This window comes from Bidens hawaiensis, unplaced genomic scaffold (assembly GCF_021521415.1).
Source record: "Bidens hawaiensis isolate Kalapana, Puna unplaced genomic scaffold, B.hawaiensis_p1.1 tig00025350_1, whole genome shotgun sequence".
Lineage (NCBI taxonomy): Eukaryota > Viridiplantae > Streptophyta > Magnoliopsida > Asterales > Asteraceae > Bidens > Bidens hawaiensis.
Window position 1 is genome coordinate 110,488 of NW_027505053.1, and position 16,690 is coordinate 127,177.

Genomic DNA, 16,690 nt, shown 5'->3' on the forward strand with positions numbered 1-16,690 from the left:
TCCTTTCAAAACTAATATACCATAATATATGTAATAAATCAATAATTATTCATTTTCCTTTTACACTATATTTATATAATATCTATATGTTTTTATAAATATAAATATTAACATATTATTTTACTATATATTTCAAAATACTTGGTGAATTCCAAAAATTAACAACAAATCATGTTTCTCAAATGAAAATTGTTTTGGGTTTTTTGTGGAAGTTAAATTTGATTTTATGAGTTAAAAGTTGGTAAATAGATTGTTTTGGTACAAGTTAACTACATTTAGGTCAAATTTTGTTACGGATCAAAATGAAAATTTTGAGTATTTTTAAAAGTTTGAGAATGCATAATAAATTTATCGTCAAATTTGTTATGGGTTTAAAGTGTTGACTTTAAAATGTCAAAAGTATGAAAGTTAGAATTTTAAACATGATTCGTGTTTCAAGTTTATTTTTAAGGGCATTTTTTGAAATAATCAAAATGTTCGGGATTTGGCAAATTGACTATTTTCCCCTCAACTATTAATACTTAAGAAAAGATTGCGAACACTTTCGACATGCCACCCTCATGGCTATCAATGCTTCTAACTTTTATTAAATTTCAAATATTTATGTCAACATTAATTTTTCCTTCAATGGTGATCAGAACGTTGTATGGGAAGTATGTCATGCAAAACTATGCTCAAATGAAACAAAATATTCACAAAATTGAATGGGTTAACATGTTATTTTTTATGTTGTCATTATAACAAAGTCGAGAAGCCATCTGAAACTTATCAAAATCTTTTTTATGGTGAAGCTCAGAAAAACATAGTTCTTGAAGAACATCCATAGTTACAATTTAATATCCTACTTTCTTTTGATGAGTGGTAAATTGATAAATATATCAATAAAAGTAACGCATCTTTTGTATTTAGGCTAAGTGGTTAGAACTACTATCGCATGAGAGAAATCTTATTTTCGAAATTGGTTTATAACCAAAATTCTTTCAATTATACATATATGACACCGAGAATGAATTTTTCAATCTAAAGAAGCATTCCCGGGTATGATTTTGCACGGACATTTTTTTATTAAGTTCATTTAAAAAAACCATTTTGTGATATAAATAAAGTCAATTTATGTACACATTGTATAGATACAAACATAGATGTAATACATTTTTTTTCCATATACGCCATGTAATTATTTGTTTTACTTATAATTTTATAATTTGAATTATCACGTGTGTACCACATGCTCTAAAAATAGTAAATAAATAAATCAGTATTTCACATTTTCACCTGGCAATTGATTCCCGCGCCAATGGTATCTCAATTGTTTAAGGTGAGAAAACTTCAATTAAGAAACGAGAAGTGGTTGGTTCACATCTCATATGTAAAAAAAAAATGGAGTTTTAAGTCGGGTCGGAGGTTTTCTTAGTTATGATAGATCTCCTCACAAGCTGGTCTCTGATACTTAAAAAAATAAATAAATAAAAGGTCTCTGATACTTAAAATAAATAAATAAATAAAAATTAACTAAAAGAAAGGATTGATTCTCAAAGGGAATAACCGTTAATAACCTATTTGTTTAATTTTCTAAATATACCTAATAGATTTTTATCAATGTGCCTGCCCAACTTCACCTTTCCCTCACGGTACTTGTACGTTATCGGTCATTGAGGAATAATTAGGATTAGAGGGTGGTCCCCCTTTCTCGCGTAAAAGCGATCAGAATTCGAACACACCCCCGTTTTACTGGGAAGGATCAAACCATGGGAACGAATCTACAGGGCTATTACCTTCTTTGGCTAGATCTTCCAACCTTTTCATAATTAGACCCTTGAGTAAACTAATCAAATAGAAAGTCAAGAGGCTTGAAAGCTTACCTGATTATTAGAGAAAGGTTTGGAACCCAAGTTTTGGAAAAGTCAACGGAAATGAGGCCTGAAATCGTACTGTTCGGTGACTCAATAACGGAGCAGTCCTTCAGAATAGGCGGATGGGGTGCTTCTTTGACCGATACCTACTCTCGCAAGGCAGATATTGTGGTTCGAGGATACGGCGGCTACACCACTCGATGGGCGTTATTCTTGCTGCATCACATTTTCCCCATGGTAACTCACTTCTATCATTCATTCATTGATTAACATAACATGAAAATATTCTCAATCGGATGTTAGTTAGGGCTTAATCCACGTTGTTGCTCCATTTCCGAGAACCAAATTGTGCAAATAGAGTTGAAAATTTTTTGACTGATTTGTTGTTGATAATATGAAATTTGATATTGAATCTATTTGGATGTTAGTGAGATATAAGAATTTTGTTGCTTCAGACTTGTATTCGTTCGGTTTTTAGTTATATTACAAAAAATTATCAACTTCGAGAATATAAAGTTTTTTAACTTATGAGTCGTATAGGCTTATATTACTCTTATAGAACTATCCTACTTTTTCTATACCACTCGTATAGGGTTAGACAACTCGTATAAAAACATGGTCAATGAAAATCTGATATCTCTGGTATGTTGTCAAGTAAGGAAAAGTCACACGAGTCGTATAAGGCTATGTGACTTGTAGAGAAGATGTCTGCACAAGTGGGGAGGGTGTCTGAATAGCATGGCCTTTTTTTTTGTTTTTATTTTTTCAAAATCATTAGTATGTATAAAATTTATATGATAAATATGGTTCATGTATATAATACATATAAATAGTTAAATAACTACATATTCCGATAATGAAAAAAAGTATATAAATAATGAAGGTTAAATGACCAGTTCGGTTTACACAGCCAGTTTCAAACTGGACCAAATCGTGGAACTGGCAAACCGTGCTTGGATCTCAAATAAGCCAACTTGCTTCGGTTTGGGCAGTTCGATCAGTTTCAACGTATCATGGACATCCCCAGTTTTGATTATTTTGTTCATGTAAATGCTAATAAGTGCTAATATATTTTCTATATTAAAGATGCAAATACAAATATTAGATTGTGTTTGATGATTGAGTTTGAAAATTTTGAATTCAGCTATGTACTACTTGGATCTTCGATCCATGATCTATTTTTTCAAAAGTCTTATTTACGAAGCAATTAACGGGATCTATAAATCAGATTTGCATGTTAAAATACAAAAATCAAGTTATTTATTATTTTTAACAAATTGTTCATGTTAATGCTAATGAGTGCTAGTATGTCTTCTTTATACATCAAGTTACTATTATAAAAATCCTATTTTCTTAACAATTTCTGTAATATTATTTGCAAGAACGATTTTTATAAACTTTTACTAAATGTTATATATTTACTGTTTTGCAGTGTTCAACAACCCCTCCTATTGCTGCTACAGTCTTTTTAGGGGCTAATGATGCAGCACTTCCAGGTAGAACTAGTGAACACCAACATGTTCCAATTGAAGAATACAAAGAAAATCTGAGAAAAATCGTTCGCCATATAAAGGTTTACTCAATTAATTGTTTCACTATTTTCAAATTTGGTCAACATGTAAGGTTTTATAAAACATATTAATGCAGGAATGCTCACCCACCATGCTAATTGTCCTTATTACTCCCCCACCAATTGACGAGGAAGGTCGCCTACAATATGCAAAGTATGGCAAGTTTGCCTTTGGTGTCAAATTACAAGTTTACCGTTGCCATTTTTACTTCCAAATTCAGTTTTTATGTATGTTTTTGTGAATATTATGGTGTTTTTGTTTATTAACAGATCTCTATATGGGGAAAAAGCAATGACGCTCCCAGAAAGAACAAATGAAGTAGCTGGAAATTATGCAAGCGCATGTGTCGAGGTAGCAAAAGAACTCGGTGTTTCTGCGGTCAACTTATGGTCAAAGATGCAAGAGACACAGGGCTGGCAGAAAACGTTTCTAAGGTTAGTGATTTTACATATGAAATTGTGTTTTTTACTACTTAATTTCAAGAAACTAAAAGAAGATAAATGCTTATGGTCATTGCATGGATTTCATTATTAACTCGTGTATATCAAGTAGTTTATAATAACATTTATCTAAACATGCCAAACGGGCTGGCAGGTGATAACCAAGTTAAGTTGTAAACGTGTTAATTTAGTTGGTGGGCTGTAAAAAATGAGTTAAACTGGTCATAAACGGGTTAGTGTGTTGACCAAACGGGTTAAACAGGTCAACCAAACACAACCAGTTTTATTAAATTAAGTAGGTCAACACAACACGGCCTGTTTTTTAAACTTGCATTGCGTATGATCTAAATCAAGCTTCATATACCTGAGCGGCAAGATGGATGGGTTAGGTGGGTTGAGTAGCGTGTCAAAACGTGTATACACTTTAGTAAAGGTTAAAATTGCTTGGTTGTGTTCAATGTGCTTAATTATGATCTAAAGCTTAAATGTAGTTGTTAAGGAGATTGTATGCATCAAAAGTATAACTCAGACGATTTTCAAGCATTTTGACCCATTTGAGTTAAATCACAACACAAATTGACCCACTATAAACTTAATATATCCTACACGGGAGAAAATATATATTATTTACCAAACTGACAATATTTGGGAATCATGAAGTAGTGAAATGAAATTGATATTTACTTTCAAAATACATGTTAAATTATAGTGCATTGTTAAATCTAGTGTTTTCCCAACCAGACTGGTCATTTTATAGAACAGATGATGTCATAAATATTTTAAAAACTAAAAATATATTTATAATTAATTTTAAACAAAGTACAGTACTGCTTTATCTTTCGGTGTGGATTTGCAGTGTTAACAAATATTTAAGCCTCAGAGTAAATGAGATTCTAAAATAAAAGTATAAAAAAAATATAAATAGTTTCAAGTTTCCTTTTTGACGAAGTAAAATAACTAGTTTTGCAAATTGTGTGTGTTGGCAGTGATGGACTGCACCTAACACCAGATGGGAACAAGGTTGTATTCGAAGAGGTCGTAAAAGTATTTAATGGAGCTGGACTTTCTGCCCTTGATATGCCTTCTGATTTCCCTCATCACTCGGAAATTGATCATCAAAACCCTGCAAGGGTTTTCCAAGAAAGAGGCTTGTTGTGATCTTTACCTTTTACTAAAACAACATTCTTCAGTTACTTGTTTTAATGAACTTCTCGTGTTAATGACTCTCTTTTAAACTCTCATAACATTTCTAGACATATCAAATTGTTTTCCATACCGTTTGTTTGTGATCTTACATGACATTAAAATAAGAGGATGGAAATAAGGACAAAAAATTTGGGCAGACATGGAGTATGGGCACATGTCTAAAACACGATAAAACTTGATAATCAATCAAAAATGTGTTTTATATGATTTTTTTTAAACAATTGAAATTAGTAGGATATGTTTTGACATTTCTCTTTATTGGTTGGTATATGAAACTTAAAACTGTCTTATAGCCATGACATATAAAGTAGATAAGCAAGTTGTATTCATGCTTGACACTTGTATTGAACGCGTTGTTTCTAACCTGTTTAACACAATAGGACCTAAATTGACAACCCTTGTGTTCGGTCATATTCATTTTAAATGCCTACACCTTTCCTTTTTTTGCATATGTAAAATCTTTTAAACCTTCTTCAATGGGCGTTTGTCGAACACGCTGGCGGACAATAGGGAACAACATGTAGGTTTCATTTTTCCAGATGAGCAGGTTGCACTTTTAGATTAAAGTAATTCGCATGTATACGAAATTAGTAATTGGGTATGGCAGAAAGTGTTATGCAAGAACAAGATGTTATTTTCAGTGGAAGTGTTAATTTCTATGTCTAAAATAAAGCACACATGTTCTTTATATAGAGGTTGAACAATCACAAAGTTTCAGTTGACGGTTGATAATTAGTGGTTATAATTCACAACAGTTAGCATGTTACAAGCTATAAACAATCCTAAGCAGAAAGATCCATTAGTGGTAATTAGGTTCATGTTTACAGCAACCCTAATTTTAGGGCCTAATTTTTTTTTCTTTTTTTTAAATGCATCAACTTGTACAAGCATACAAGGCAATCAAAGTTCACTAATAGAAATTAGTCACAAGAATTATTAAAGCAATTATAATGATTACTTCCAAAGCCATAAACGAATCCATACAACGTATGAGACGTCAATATAACATTTCTAGTTTAACTAATGTGCGGAGTAATAATGCAATACCATAATGTGATTAAATATTGAATGAATTATAATATTGATCAATTCAATAGTTAAGATAGATTACATTGTTGCGGTCGTATGTGTACTAACATTATTAAAGATTAATGAGTTGGTAACTTGTGCTGGTATTAATTATGTCCATTTTGTTTACTAGAGGGAGAGATGGAGTCGGTTAGATTTTTGTCTTCAAATTTTAAGATTATTTGTGGGGAAAATTACAAAAATAAACAATTTTAACCCAAGAATTTCCAAAATATGCATGTCTAATTTAGCTCGCATTCATTCAATCATTGAGTTTTGTTCAATAAACAAATGACACGTCAGAGAAGTCGGCTAAGCCTTAGCTGCCACTTTATGGGTACGGAATTTTGTGAAAAGTAAACGAGACCCACTTTTAGTCTATAAAAATTCGACACGTGTTAAAGACGGCTAAACTTAGCCTCCATCTCTGGTTATTTAGCCGACGTCCTTGACTCTTAGCTGGCTTTGGGAATGTGTCTATTCACTTAGCCGGCTTCATATATTCCTTCTTAGTTGGCTCCAACTAGGCTTGTAGGCTAAAGGTTCACTTAGTCGTCTTCTTTTTTTCCTTCTAGCCGTCTAATTTTAACCGCCAAAGTTTAAAATATTTACCTACCCAATTAAATACTTAGCCAGTTTTCATGTTCTGTCTTCATTTAGCCGCCATATCAAATACTTTACCTACCAAATTAAATATTTAGCCAACTCACATTTTATTTCTCTCTTAGCCGTCTTCATTTTCTCTCTTAGCCGTCATGTTCTGTTGCCAAAGGTAAATATTTTTAATTACATAATAAAACACTTAGGCCGCTTTAACTTTTTTTTTTTACTATCAGCAATCTTCGTTTTCCCCCCCTTAGTCGGCACGTTTTAGCCACCAAAATTTAATTTTTACCTACCTAATAAAACACCTAGCTGGCTTCCATGTCGTACCTTATGCCCGAGCACACCCGCAATACTCAGAAAGACCTTACTTGTTTCCGTCATGCAATACCTTACCCCGCATCCCTTGTCCCCTTAAAGTTTATTCGTTTTCTGATATCAATACTTAGTCCCTTCATACAGATAAATCCAAAGACTCTAACCGTTTGTCACCGAAGGCACGGGATACGGAGATACCTCCACAAATCCGCTATCCAAAATCTACAAAATGAATTTCTCGTAACTTATTAGCATCTTAAGTTAACGATGTTTGTTAGTTTACGTTTGTCTATTACGTTCGTTACTATATTCATTTAAAACGAAGTTTAGTCAAATAACTTTTTAGGCCTAACACATTGTTCTTTACATTATTTTAACTGGTTTTAGCTCACATACCGTTAATCTATGTTTAGTTATTTTTGTTCGATAATGTTCGCATACAGCTCGTTTATACTATTCAGGAACAAACACAAACATGTTCATTTTCTTAACGAACGAACACGACCAAGAAAATACTGTTCGTGTTTGATCGTAAGTTTGGTTATGTTAAACGAACAAACACAAACATGCTCCATTTGTATTCATTTGGATCTTTACAAACCAACCTTGTTATATTAAAAATTTGATTATTATTAGTAATAAAACGTATGTTACCAAATTATACTGCATGAAGCATACCTACACATAGAGATGGGAACACTTCAACCTTCTTTTTTTTAAAGGTCAACTAAAACAACTTATATAAAAAAATGCTAGCAAGAAGCGAGATGCAACACCACAAATACAAACAAACAAGCACTAGAAATAAAAAGGCCGAGCAAACTGGCCAAAAGAGAAAACAAAATAAAAAAACAATATTTTATAAAAATCTTGTACTTCTAGTTCATGGATATTTTATGAAAATCTTTATTCAGGAATCTCGCAATCTAATAAAAAACAACAAAAAATAACAAAAGATTCATGTAAGAACACGTGTAAGTGATAAAGCTTATTAATGTCGTACAAATATTGTTGTACAATGTACAAAACATAGACACACAACTTCCCAGAAATTGTTAGTATATATAAATCCACCTATTCTAATAAAGTAAAATAAATGGGGACATTTATTTTGTTTTGGTTAATTCTGACAATTCTTTTCCCTCCAAAACTAATATACCCTAATATATGTAATAGATCAAGAATTATTTATTTTCCTTTTACACTATATTTATATAATATCTATATATTTTTATAAATATAAATATTAACATATTATTTTACTATATATTTCAAAATACTTGGTGAATTCCAAAAATCAACAACAAATCATGTTTCTCAAATGAAAATTGTTTCGGGTTTTTTGTGAAAGCTAAATTTGATTTTATGGGTTAAAAGTTGGTAAATAGATTGTTTGGTACAAGCTAACTACATTTAGGTCAAATTTTGTTACGGGTCAAAAATGAAAATTTTGAGTATTTTTAAAAGTTTGAGAATGCAAAATAGATTTGTCGTCAAATTTGTTATGGGTTCAAAGTGTTGACTTTAAAATGTCAAAAGTATGAAAGTTAGAATTTTAAACATGATTCGGGTTTCAAGTTTATTTTTAAGGGCATTTTTTGAAATAATCAAAATGTTCGGGATTTGGCAAATTGACTATTTTCCCCTCAACTATTAATACTTAAGAAAAGATTGCGAACACTTTCGACATGCCACCCTCATGGCTATCAATGCTTCTAACTTTTATTAAATTTCAAATATTTATGTCAACATTAATTTTTCCTTCAATGGTGATCAGAACGTTGTATGGGAAGTATGTCATGCAAAACTATGCTCAAATGAAACAAAATATTCACAAAATTGAATGGGTTAACATGTTATTTTTTATGTTGTCATTATAACAAAGTCGAGAAGCCATCTGAAACTTATCAAAATCTTTTTTATGGTGAAGCTCAGAAAAACATAGTTCTTGAAGAACATCCATAGTTACAATTTAATATCCTACTTTCTTTTGATGAGTGGTAAATTGATAAATATATCAATAAAAGTAACGCATCTTTTGTATTTAGGCTAAGTGGTTAGAACTACTATCGCATGAGAGAAATCTTATTTTCGAAATTGGTTTATAACCAAAATTCTTTCAATTATACATATATGACACCGAGAATGAATTTTTCAATCTAAAGAAGCATTCCCGGGTATGATTTTGCACGGACATTTTTTTATTAAGTTCATTTAAAAAAACCATTTTGTGATATAAATAAAGTCAATTTATGTACACATTGTATAGATACAAACATAGATGTAATACATTTTTTTTCCATATACGCCATGTAATTATTTGTTTTACTTATAATTTTATAATTTGAATTATCACGTGTGTACCACATGCTCTAAAAATAGTAAATAAATAAATCAGTATTTCACATTTTCACCTGGCAATTGATTCCCGCGCCAATGGTATCTCAATTGTTTAAGGTGAGAAAACTTCAATTAAGAAACGAGAAGTGGTTGGTTCACATCTCATATGTAAAAAAAAAATGGAGTTTTAAGTCGGGTCGGAGGTTTTCTTAGTTATGATAGATCTCCTCACAAGCTGGTCTCTGATACTTAAAAAAATAAATAAATAAAAGGTCTCTGATACTTAAAATAAATAAATAAATAAAAATTAACTAAAAGAAAGGATTGATTCTCAAAGGGAATAACCGTTAATAACCTATTTGTTTAATTTTCTAAATATACCTAATAGATTTTTATCAATGTGCCTGCCCAACTTCACCTTTCCCTCACGGTACTTGTACGTTATCGGTCATTGAGGAATAATTAGGATTAGAGGGTGGTCCCCCTTTCTCGCGTAAAAGCGATCAGAATTCGAACACACCCCCGTTTTACTGGGAAGGATCAAACCATGGGAACGAATCTACAGGGCTATTACCTTCTTTGGCTAGATCTTCCAACCTTTTCATAATTAGACCCTTGAGTAAACTAATCAAATAGAAAGTCAAGAGGCTTGAAAGCTTACCTGATTATTAGAGAAAGGTTTGGAACCCAAGTTTTGGAAAAGTCAACGGAAATGAGGCCTGAAATCGTACTGTTCGGTGACTCAATAACGGAGCAGTCCTTCAGAATAGGCGGATGGGGTGCTTCTTTGACCGATACCTACTCTCGCAAGGCAGATATTGTGGTTCGAGGATACGGCGGCTACACCACTCGATGGGCGTTATTCTTGCTGCATCACATTTTCCCCATGGTAACTCACTTCTATCATTCATTCATTGATTAACATAACATGAAAATATTCTCAATCGGATGTTAGTTAGGGCTTAATCCACGTTGTTGCTCCATTTCCGAGAACCAAATTGTGCAAATAGAGTTGAAAATTTTTTGACTGATTTGTTGTTGATAATATGAAATTTGATATTGAATCTATTTGGATGTTAGTGAGATATAAGAATTTTGTTGCTTCAGACTTGTATTCGTTCGGTTTTTAGTTATATTACAAAAAATTATCAACTTCGAGAATATAAAGTTTTTTAACTTATGAGTCGTATAGGCTTATATTACTCTTATAGAACTATCCTACTTTTTCTATACCACTCGTATAGGGTTAGACAACTCGTATAAAAACATGGTCAATGAAAATCTGATATCTCTGGTATGTTGTCAAGTAAGGAAAAGTCACACGAGTCGTATAAGGCTATGTGACTTGTAGAGAAGATGTCTGCACAAGTGGGGAGGGTGTCTGAATAGCATGGCCTTTTTTTTTGTTTTTATTTTTTCAAAATCATTAGTATGTATAAAATTTATATGATAAATATGGTTCATGTATATAATACATATAAATAGTTAAATAACTACATATTCCGATAATGAAAAAAAGTATATAAATAATGAAGGTTAAATGACCAGTTCGGTTTACACAGCCAGTTTCAAACTGGACCAAATCGTGGAACTGGCAAACCGTGCTTGGATCTCAAATAAGCCAACTTGCTTCGGTTTGGGCAGTTCGATCAGTTTCAACGTATCATGGACATCCCCAGTTTTGATTATTTTGTTCATGTAAATGCTAATAAGTGCTAATATATTTTCTATATTAAAGATGCAAATACAAATATTAGATTGTGTTTGATGATTGAGTTTGAAAATTTTGAATTCAGCTATGTACTACTTGGATCTTCGATCCATGATCTATTTTTTCAAAAGTCTTATTTACGAAGCAATTAACGGGATCTATAAATCAGATTTGCATGTTAAAATACAAAAATCAAGTTATTTATTATTTTTAACAAATTGTTCATGTTAATGCTAATGAGTGCTAGTATGTCTTCTTTATACATCAAGTTACTATTATAAAAATCCTATTTTCTTAACAATTTCTGTAATATTATTTGCAAGAACGATTTTTATAAACTTTTACTAAATGTTATATATTTACTGTTTTGCAGTGTTCAACAACCCCTCCTATTGCTGCTACAGTCTTTTTAGGGGCTAATGATGCAGCACTTCCAGGTAGAACTAGTGAACACCAACATGTTCCAATTGAAGAATACAAAGAAAATCTGAGAAAAATCGTTCGCCATATAAAGGTTTACTCAATTAATTGTTTCACTATTTTCAAATTTGGTCAACATGTAAGGTTTTATAAAACATATTAATGCAGGAATGCTCACCCACCATGCTAATTGTCCTTATTACTCCCCCACCAATTGACGAGGAAGGTCGCCTACAATATGCAAAGTATGGCAAGTTTGCCTTTGGTGTCAAATTACAAGTTTACCGTTGCCATTTTTACTTCCAAATTCAGTTTTTATGTATGTTTTTGTGAATATTATGGTGTTTTTGTTTATTAACAGATCTCTATATGGGGAAAAAGCAATGACGCTCCCAGAAAGAACAAATGAAGTAGCTGGAAATTATGCAAGCGCATGTGTCGAGGTAGCAAAAGAACTCGGTGTTTCTGCGGTCAACTTATGGTCAAAGATGCAAGAGACACAGGGCTGGCAGAAAACGTTTCTAAGGTTAGTGATTTTACATATGAAATTGTGTTTTTTACTACTTAATTTCAAGAAACTAAAAGAAGATAAATGCTTATGGTCATTGCATGGATTTCATTATTAACTCGTGTATATCAAGTAGTTTATAATAACATTTATCTAAACATGCCAAACGGGCTGGCAGGTGATAACCAAGTTAAGTTGTAAACGTGTTAATTTAGTTGGTGGGCTGTAAAAAATGAGTTAAACTGGTCATAAACGGGTTAGTGTGTTGACCAAACGGGTTAAACAGGTCAACCAAACACAACCAGTTTTATTAAATTAAGTAGGTCAACACAACACGGCCTGTTTTTTAAACTTGCATTGCGTATGATCTAAATCAAGCTTCATATACCTGAGCGGCAAGATGGATGGGTTAGGTGGGTTGAGTAGCGTGTCAAAACGTGTATACACTTTAGTAAAGGTTAAAATTGCTTGGTTGTGTTCAATGTGCTTAATTATGATCTAAAGCTTAAATGTAGTTGTTAAGGAGATTGTATGCATCAAAAGTATAACTCAGACGATTTTCAAGCATTTTGACCCATTTGAGTTAAATCACAACACAAATTGACCCACTATAAACTTAATATATCCTACACGGGAGAAAATATATATTATTTACCAAACTGACAATATTTGGGAATCATGAAGTAGTGAAATGAAATTGATATTTACTTTCAAAATACATGTTAAATTATAGTGCATTGTTAAATCTAGTGTTTTCCCAACCAGACTGGTCATTTTATAGAACAGATGATGTCATAAATATTTTAAAAACTAAAAATATATTTATAATTAATTTTAAACAAAGTACAGTACTGCTTTATCTTTCGGTGTGGATTTGCAGTGTTAACAAATATTTAAGCCTCAGAGTAAATGAGATTCTAAAATAAAAGTATAAAAAAATATATAAATAGTTTCAAGTTTCCTTTTTGACGAAGTAAAATAACTAGTTTTGCAAATTGTGTGTGTTGGCAGTGATGGACTGCACCTAACACCAGATGGGAACAAGGTTGTATTCGAAGAGGTCGTAAAAGTATTTAATGGAGCTGGACTTTCTGCCCTTGATATGCCTTCTGATTTCCCTCATCACTCGGAAATTGATCATCAAAACCCTGCAAAGGTTTTCCAAGAAAGAGGCTTGTTGTGATCTTTACCTTTTACTAAAACAACATTCTTCAGTTACTTGTTTTAATGAACTTCTCGTGTTAATGACTCTCTTTTAAACTCTCATAACATTTCTAGACATATCAAATTGTTTTCCATACCGTTTGTTTGTGATCTTACATGACATTAAAATAAGAGGATGGAAATAAGGACAAAAAATTTGGGCAGACATGGAGTATGGGCACATGTCTAAAACACGATAAAACTTGATAATCAATCAAAAATGTGTTTTATATGATTTTTTTTAAACAATTGAAATTAGTAGGATATGTTTTGACATTTCTCTTTATTGGTTGGTATATGAAACTTAAAACTGTCTTATAGCCATGACATATAAAGTAGATAAGCAAGTTGTATTCATGCTTGACACTTGTATTGAACGCGTTGTTTCTAACCTGTTTAACACAATAGGACCTAAATTGACAACCCTTGTGTTCGGTCATATTCATTTTAAATGCCTACACCTTTCCTTTTTTTGCATATGTAAAATCTTTTAAACCTTCTTCAATGGGCGTTTGTCGAACACGCTGGCGGACAATAGGGAACAACATGTAGGTTTCATTTTTCCAGATGAGCAGGTTGCACTTTTAGATTAAAGTAATTCGCATGTATACGAAATTAGTAATTGGGTATGGCAGAAAGTGTTATGCAAGAACAAGATGTTATTTTCAGTGGAAGTGTTAATTTCTATGTCTAAAATAAAGCACACATGTTCTTTATATAGAGGTTGAACAATCACAAAGTTTCAGTTGACGGTTGATAATTAGTGGTTATAATTCACAACAGTTAGCATGTTACAAGCTATAAACAATCCTAAGCAGAAAGATCCATTAGTGGTAACTAGGTTCATGTTTACAGCAACCCTAATTTTAGGGCCTAATTTTTTTTTCTTTTTTTTAAATGCATCAACTTGTACAAGCATACAAGGCAATCAAAGTTCACTAATAGAAATTAGTCACAAGAATTATTAAAGCAATTATAATGATTACTTCCAAAGCCATAAACGAATCCATACAACGTATGAGACGTCAATATAACATTTCTAGTTTAACTAATGTGCGGAGTAATAATGCAATACCATAATGTGATTAAATATTGAATGAATTATAATATTGATCAATTCAATAGTTAAGATAGATTACATTGTTGCGGTCGTATGTGTACTAACATTATTAAAGATTAATGAGTTGGTAACTTGTGCTGGTATTAATTATGTCCATTTTGTTTACTAGAGGGAGAGATGGAGTCGGTTAGATTTTTGTCTTCAAATTTTAAGATTATTTGTGGGGAAAATTACAAAAATAAACAATTTTAACCCAAGAATTTCCAAAATATGCATGTCTAATTTAGCTCGCATTCATTCAATCATTGAGTTTTGTTCAATAAACAAATGACACGTCAGAGAAGTAGGCTAAGCCTTAGCTGCCACTTTATGGGTACGGAATTTTGTGAAAAGTAAACGAGACCCACTTTTAGTCTATAAAAATTCGACACGTGTTAAAGACGGCTAAACTTAGCCTCCATCTCTGGTTATTTAGCCGACGTCCTTGACTCTTAGCTGGCTTTGGGAATGTGTCTATTCACTTAGCCGGCTTCATATATTCCTTCTTAGTTGGCTCCAACTAGGCTTGTAGGCTAAAGGTTCACTTAGTCGTCTTCTTTTTTTCCTTCTAGCCGTCTAATTTTAACCGCCAAAGTTTAAAATATTTACCTACCCAATTAAATACTTAGCCAGTTTTCATGTTCTGTCTTCATTTAGCCGCCATATCAAATACTTTACCCACCAAATTAAATATTTAGCCAACTCACATTTTATTTCTCTCTTAGCCGTCTTCATTTTCTCTCTTAGCCGTCATGTTCTGTTGCCAAAGGTAAATATTTTTAATTACCTAATAAAACACTTAGGCCGCTTTAACTTTTTTTTTTTACTATCAGCAATCTTCGTTTTCCCCCCCTTAGTCGGCACGTTTTAGCCACCAAAATTTAATTTTTACCTACCTAATAAAACACCTAGCTGGCTTCCATGTCGTACCTTATGCCCGAGCACACCCGCAATACTCAGAAAGACCTTACTTGTTTCCGTCATGCAATACCTTACCCCGCATCCCTTGTCCCCTTAAAGTTTATTCGTTTTCTGATATCAATACTTAGTCCCTTCATACAGATAAATCCAAAGACTCTAACCGTTTGTCACCGAAGGCACGGGATACGGAGATACCTCCACAAATCCGCTATCCAAAATCTACAAAATGAATTTCTCGTAACTTATTAGCATCTTAAGTTAACGATGTTTGTTAGTTTACGTTTGTCTATTACGTTCGTTACTATATTCATTTAAAACGAAGTTTAGTCAAATAACTTTTTAGGCCTAACACATTGTTCTTTACATTATTTTAACTGGTTTTAGCTCACATACCGTTAATCTATGTTTAGTTATTTTTGTTCGATAATGTTCGCATACAGCTCGTTTATACTATTCAGGAACAAACACAAACATGTTCATTTTCTTAACGAACGAACACGACCAAGAAAATACTGTTCGTGTTTGATCGTAAGTTTGGTTATGTTAAACGAACAAACACAAACATGCTCCATTTGTATTCATTTGGATCTTTACAAACCAACCTTGTTATATTAAAAATTTGATTATTATTAGTAATAAAACGTATGTTACCAAATTATACTGCATGAAGCATACCTACACATAGAGATGGGAACACTTCAACCTTCTTTTTTTTTAAAGGTCAACTAAAACAACTTATATAAAAAAATGCTAGCAAGAAGCTAGATGCAACACCACAAATACAAACAAACAAGCACTAGAAATAAAAAGGCCGAGCAAACTGGCCAAAAGAGAAAACAAAATAAAAAAACAATATTTTATAAAAATCTTGTACTTCTAGTTCATGGATATTTTATGAAAATCTTTATTCAGGAATCTCGCAATCTAATAAAAAACAACAAAAAATAACAAAAGATTCATGTAAGAACACGTGTAAGTGATAAAGCTTATTAATGTCGTACAAATATTGTTGTACAATGTACAAAACATAGACACACAACTTCCCAGAAATTGTTAGTATATATAAATCCACCTATTCTAATAAAGTAAAATAAATAGGGACATTTATTTTGTTTTGGTTAATTCTGACAATTCTTTTCCCTCCAAAACTAATATACCCTAATATATGTAATAGATCAAGAATTATTTATTTTCCTTTTACACTATATTTATATAATATCTATATATTTTTATAAATATAAATATTAACATATTATTTTACTATATATTTCAAAATACTTGGTGAATTCCAAAAATCAACAACAAATCATGTTTCTCAAATGAAAATTGTTTCGGGTTTTTTGTGAAAGCTAAATTTGATTTTATGGGTTAAAAGTTGGTAAATAGATTGTTTGGTACAAGCTAACTACATTTAGGTCAAATTTTGTTA

At 31.9% G+C, this 16,690-nt stretch overlaps 2 protein-coding genes across 2 annotated transcripts; both read left to right on the forward strand.

The window, feature by feature from the left end:
- The first annotated feature begins 1,903 nt into the window (after positions 1 to 1,903).
- Positions 1,904 to 5,022, forward strand: LOC143610264 (GDSL esterase/lipase At5g62930-like). Its single transcript, XM_077084792.1, has 5 exons — positions 1,904 to 2,090; positions 3,286 to 3,426; positions 3,501 to 3,577; positions 3,694 to 3,858; positions 4,851 to 5,022. Exons 1-5 carry the CDS (start codon positions 1,914 to 1,916, stop codon positions 5,020 to 5,022), a joined length of 732 nt encoding a protein of 243 aa, XP_076940907.1. The 5' UTR covers positions 1,904 to 1,913.
- Positions 5,023 to 10,101: 5,079 nt separating this feature from the next.
- LOC143610263 (GDSL esterase/lipase At5g62930-like) lies at positions 10,102 to 13,234 on the forward strand. The gene is made up of 5 exons (XM_077084790.1): positions 10,102 to 10,288; positions 11,484 to 11,624; positions 11,699 to 11,775; positions 11,892 to 12,056; positions 13,050 to 13,234. The coding sequence occupies exons 1-5, from the start codon at positions 10,112 to 10,114 to the stop codon at positions 13,219 to 13,221; spliced, it is 732 nt and encodes a 243-aa protein (XP_076940905.1). The 5' UTR covers positions 10,102 to 10,111; the 3' UTR covers positions 13,222 to 13,234.
- The last annotated feature ends 3,456 nt before the right edge of the window (positions 13,235 to 16,690 follow it).

What these genes read in the sequence shown, in the direction of transcription:
- LOC143610264 (XM_077084792.1), top strand. Translation starts at nt 1,914, where the DNA reads ATGAGGCCTGAAATCGTACTGTTCGGTGACTCAATAACGGAGCAGTCC. An exon ending in AAATCGTTCGCCATATAAAG is followed by an intron (nt 3,427 to 3,500) that starts GTTTACTCAATT and finishes ATATTAATGCAG; the next exon opens with GAATGCTCACCCACCATGCT. An exon ending in GGTCGCCTACAATATGCAAA is followed by an intron (nt 3,578 to 3,693) that starts GTATGGCAAGTT and finishes GTTTATTAACAG; the next exon opens with ATCTCTATATGGGGAAAAAG.
- LOC143610263 (XM_077084790.1), top strand. Translation starts at nt 10,112, where the DNA reads ATGAGGCCTGAAATCGTACTGTTCGGTGACTCAATAACGGAGCAGTCC. An exon ending in TGCATCACATTTTCCCCATG is followed by an intron (nt 10,289 to 11,483) that starts GTAACTCACTTC and finishes ACTGTTTTGCAG; the next exon opens with TGTTCAACAACCCCTCCTAT. An exon ending in TGGCAGAAAACGTTTCTAAG is followed by an intron (nt 12,057 to 13,049) that starts GTTAGTGATTTT and finishes GTGTGTTGGCAG; the next exon opens with TGATGGACTGCACCTAACAC.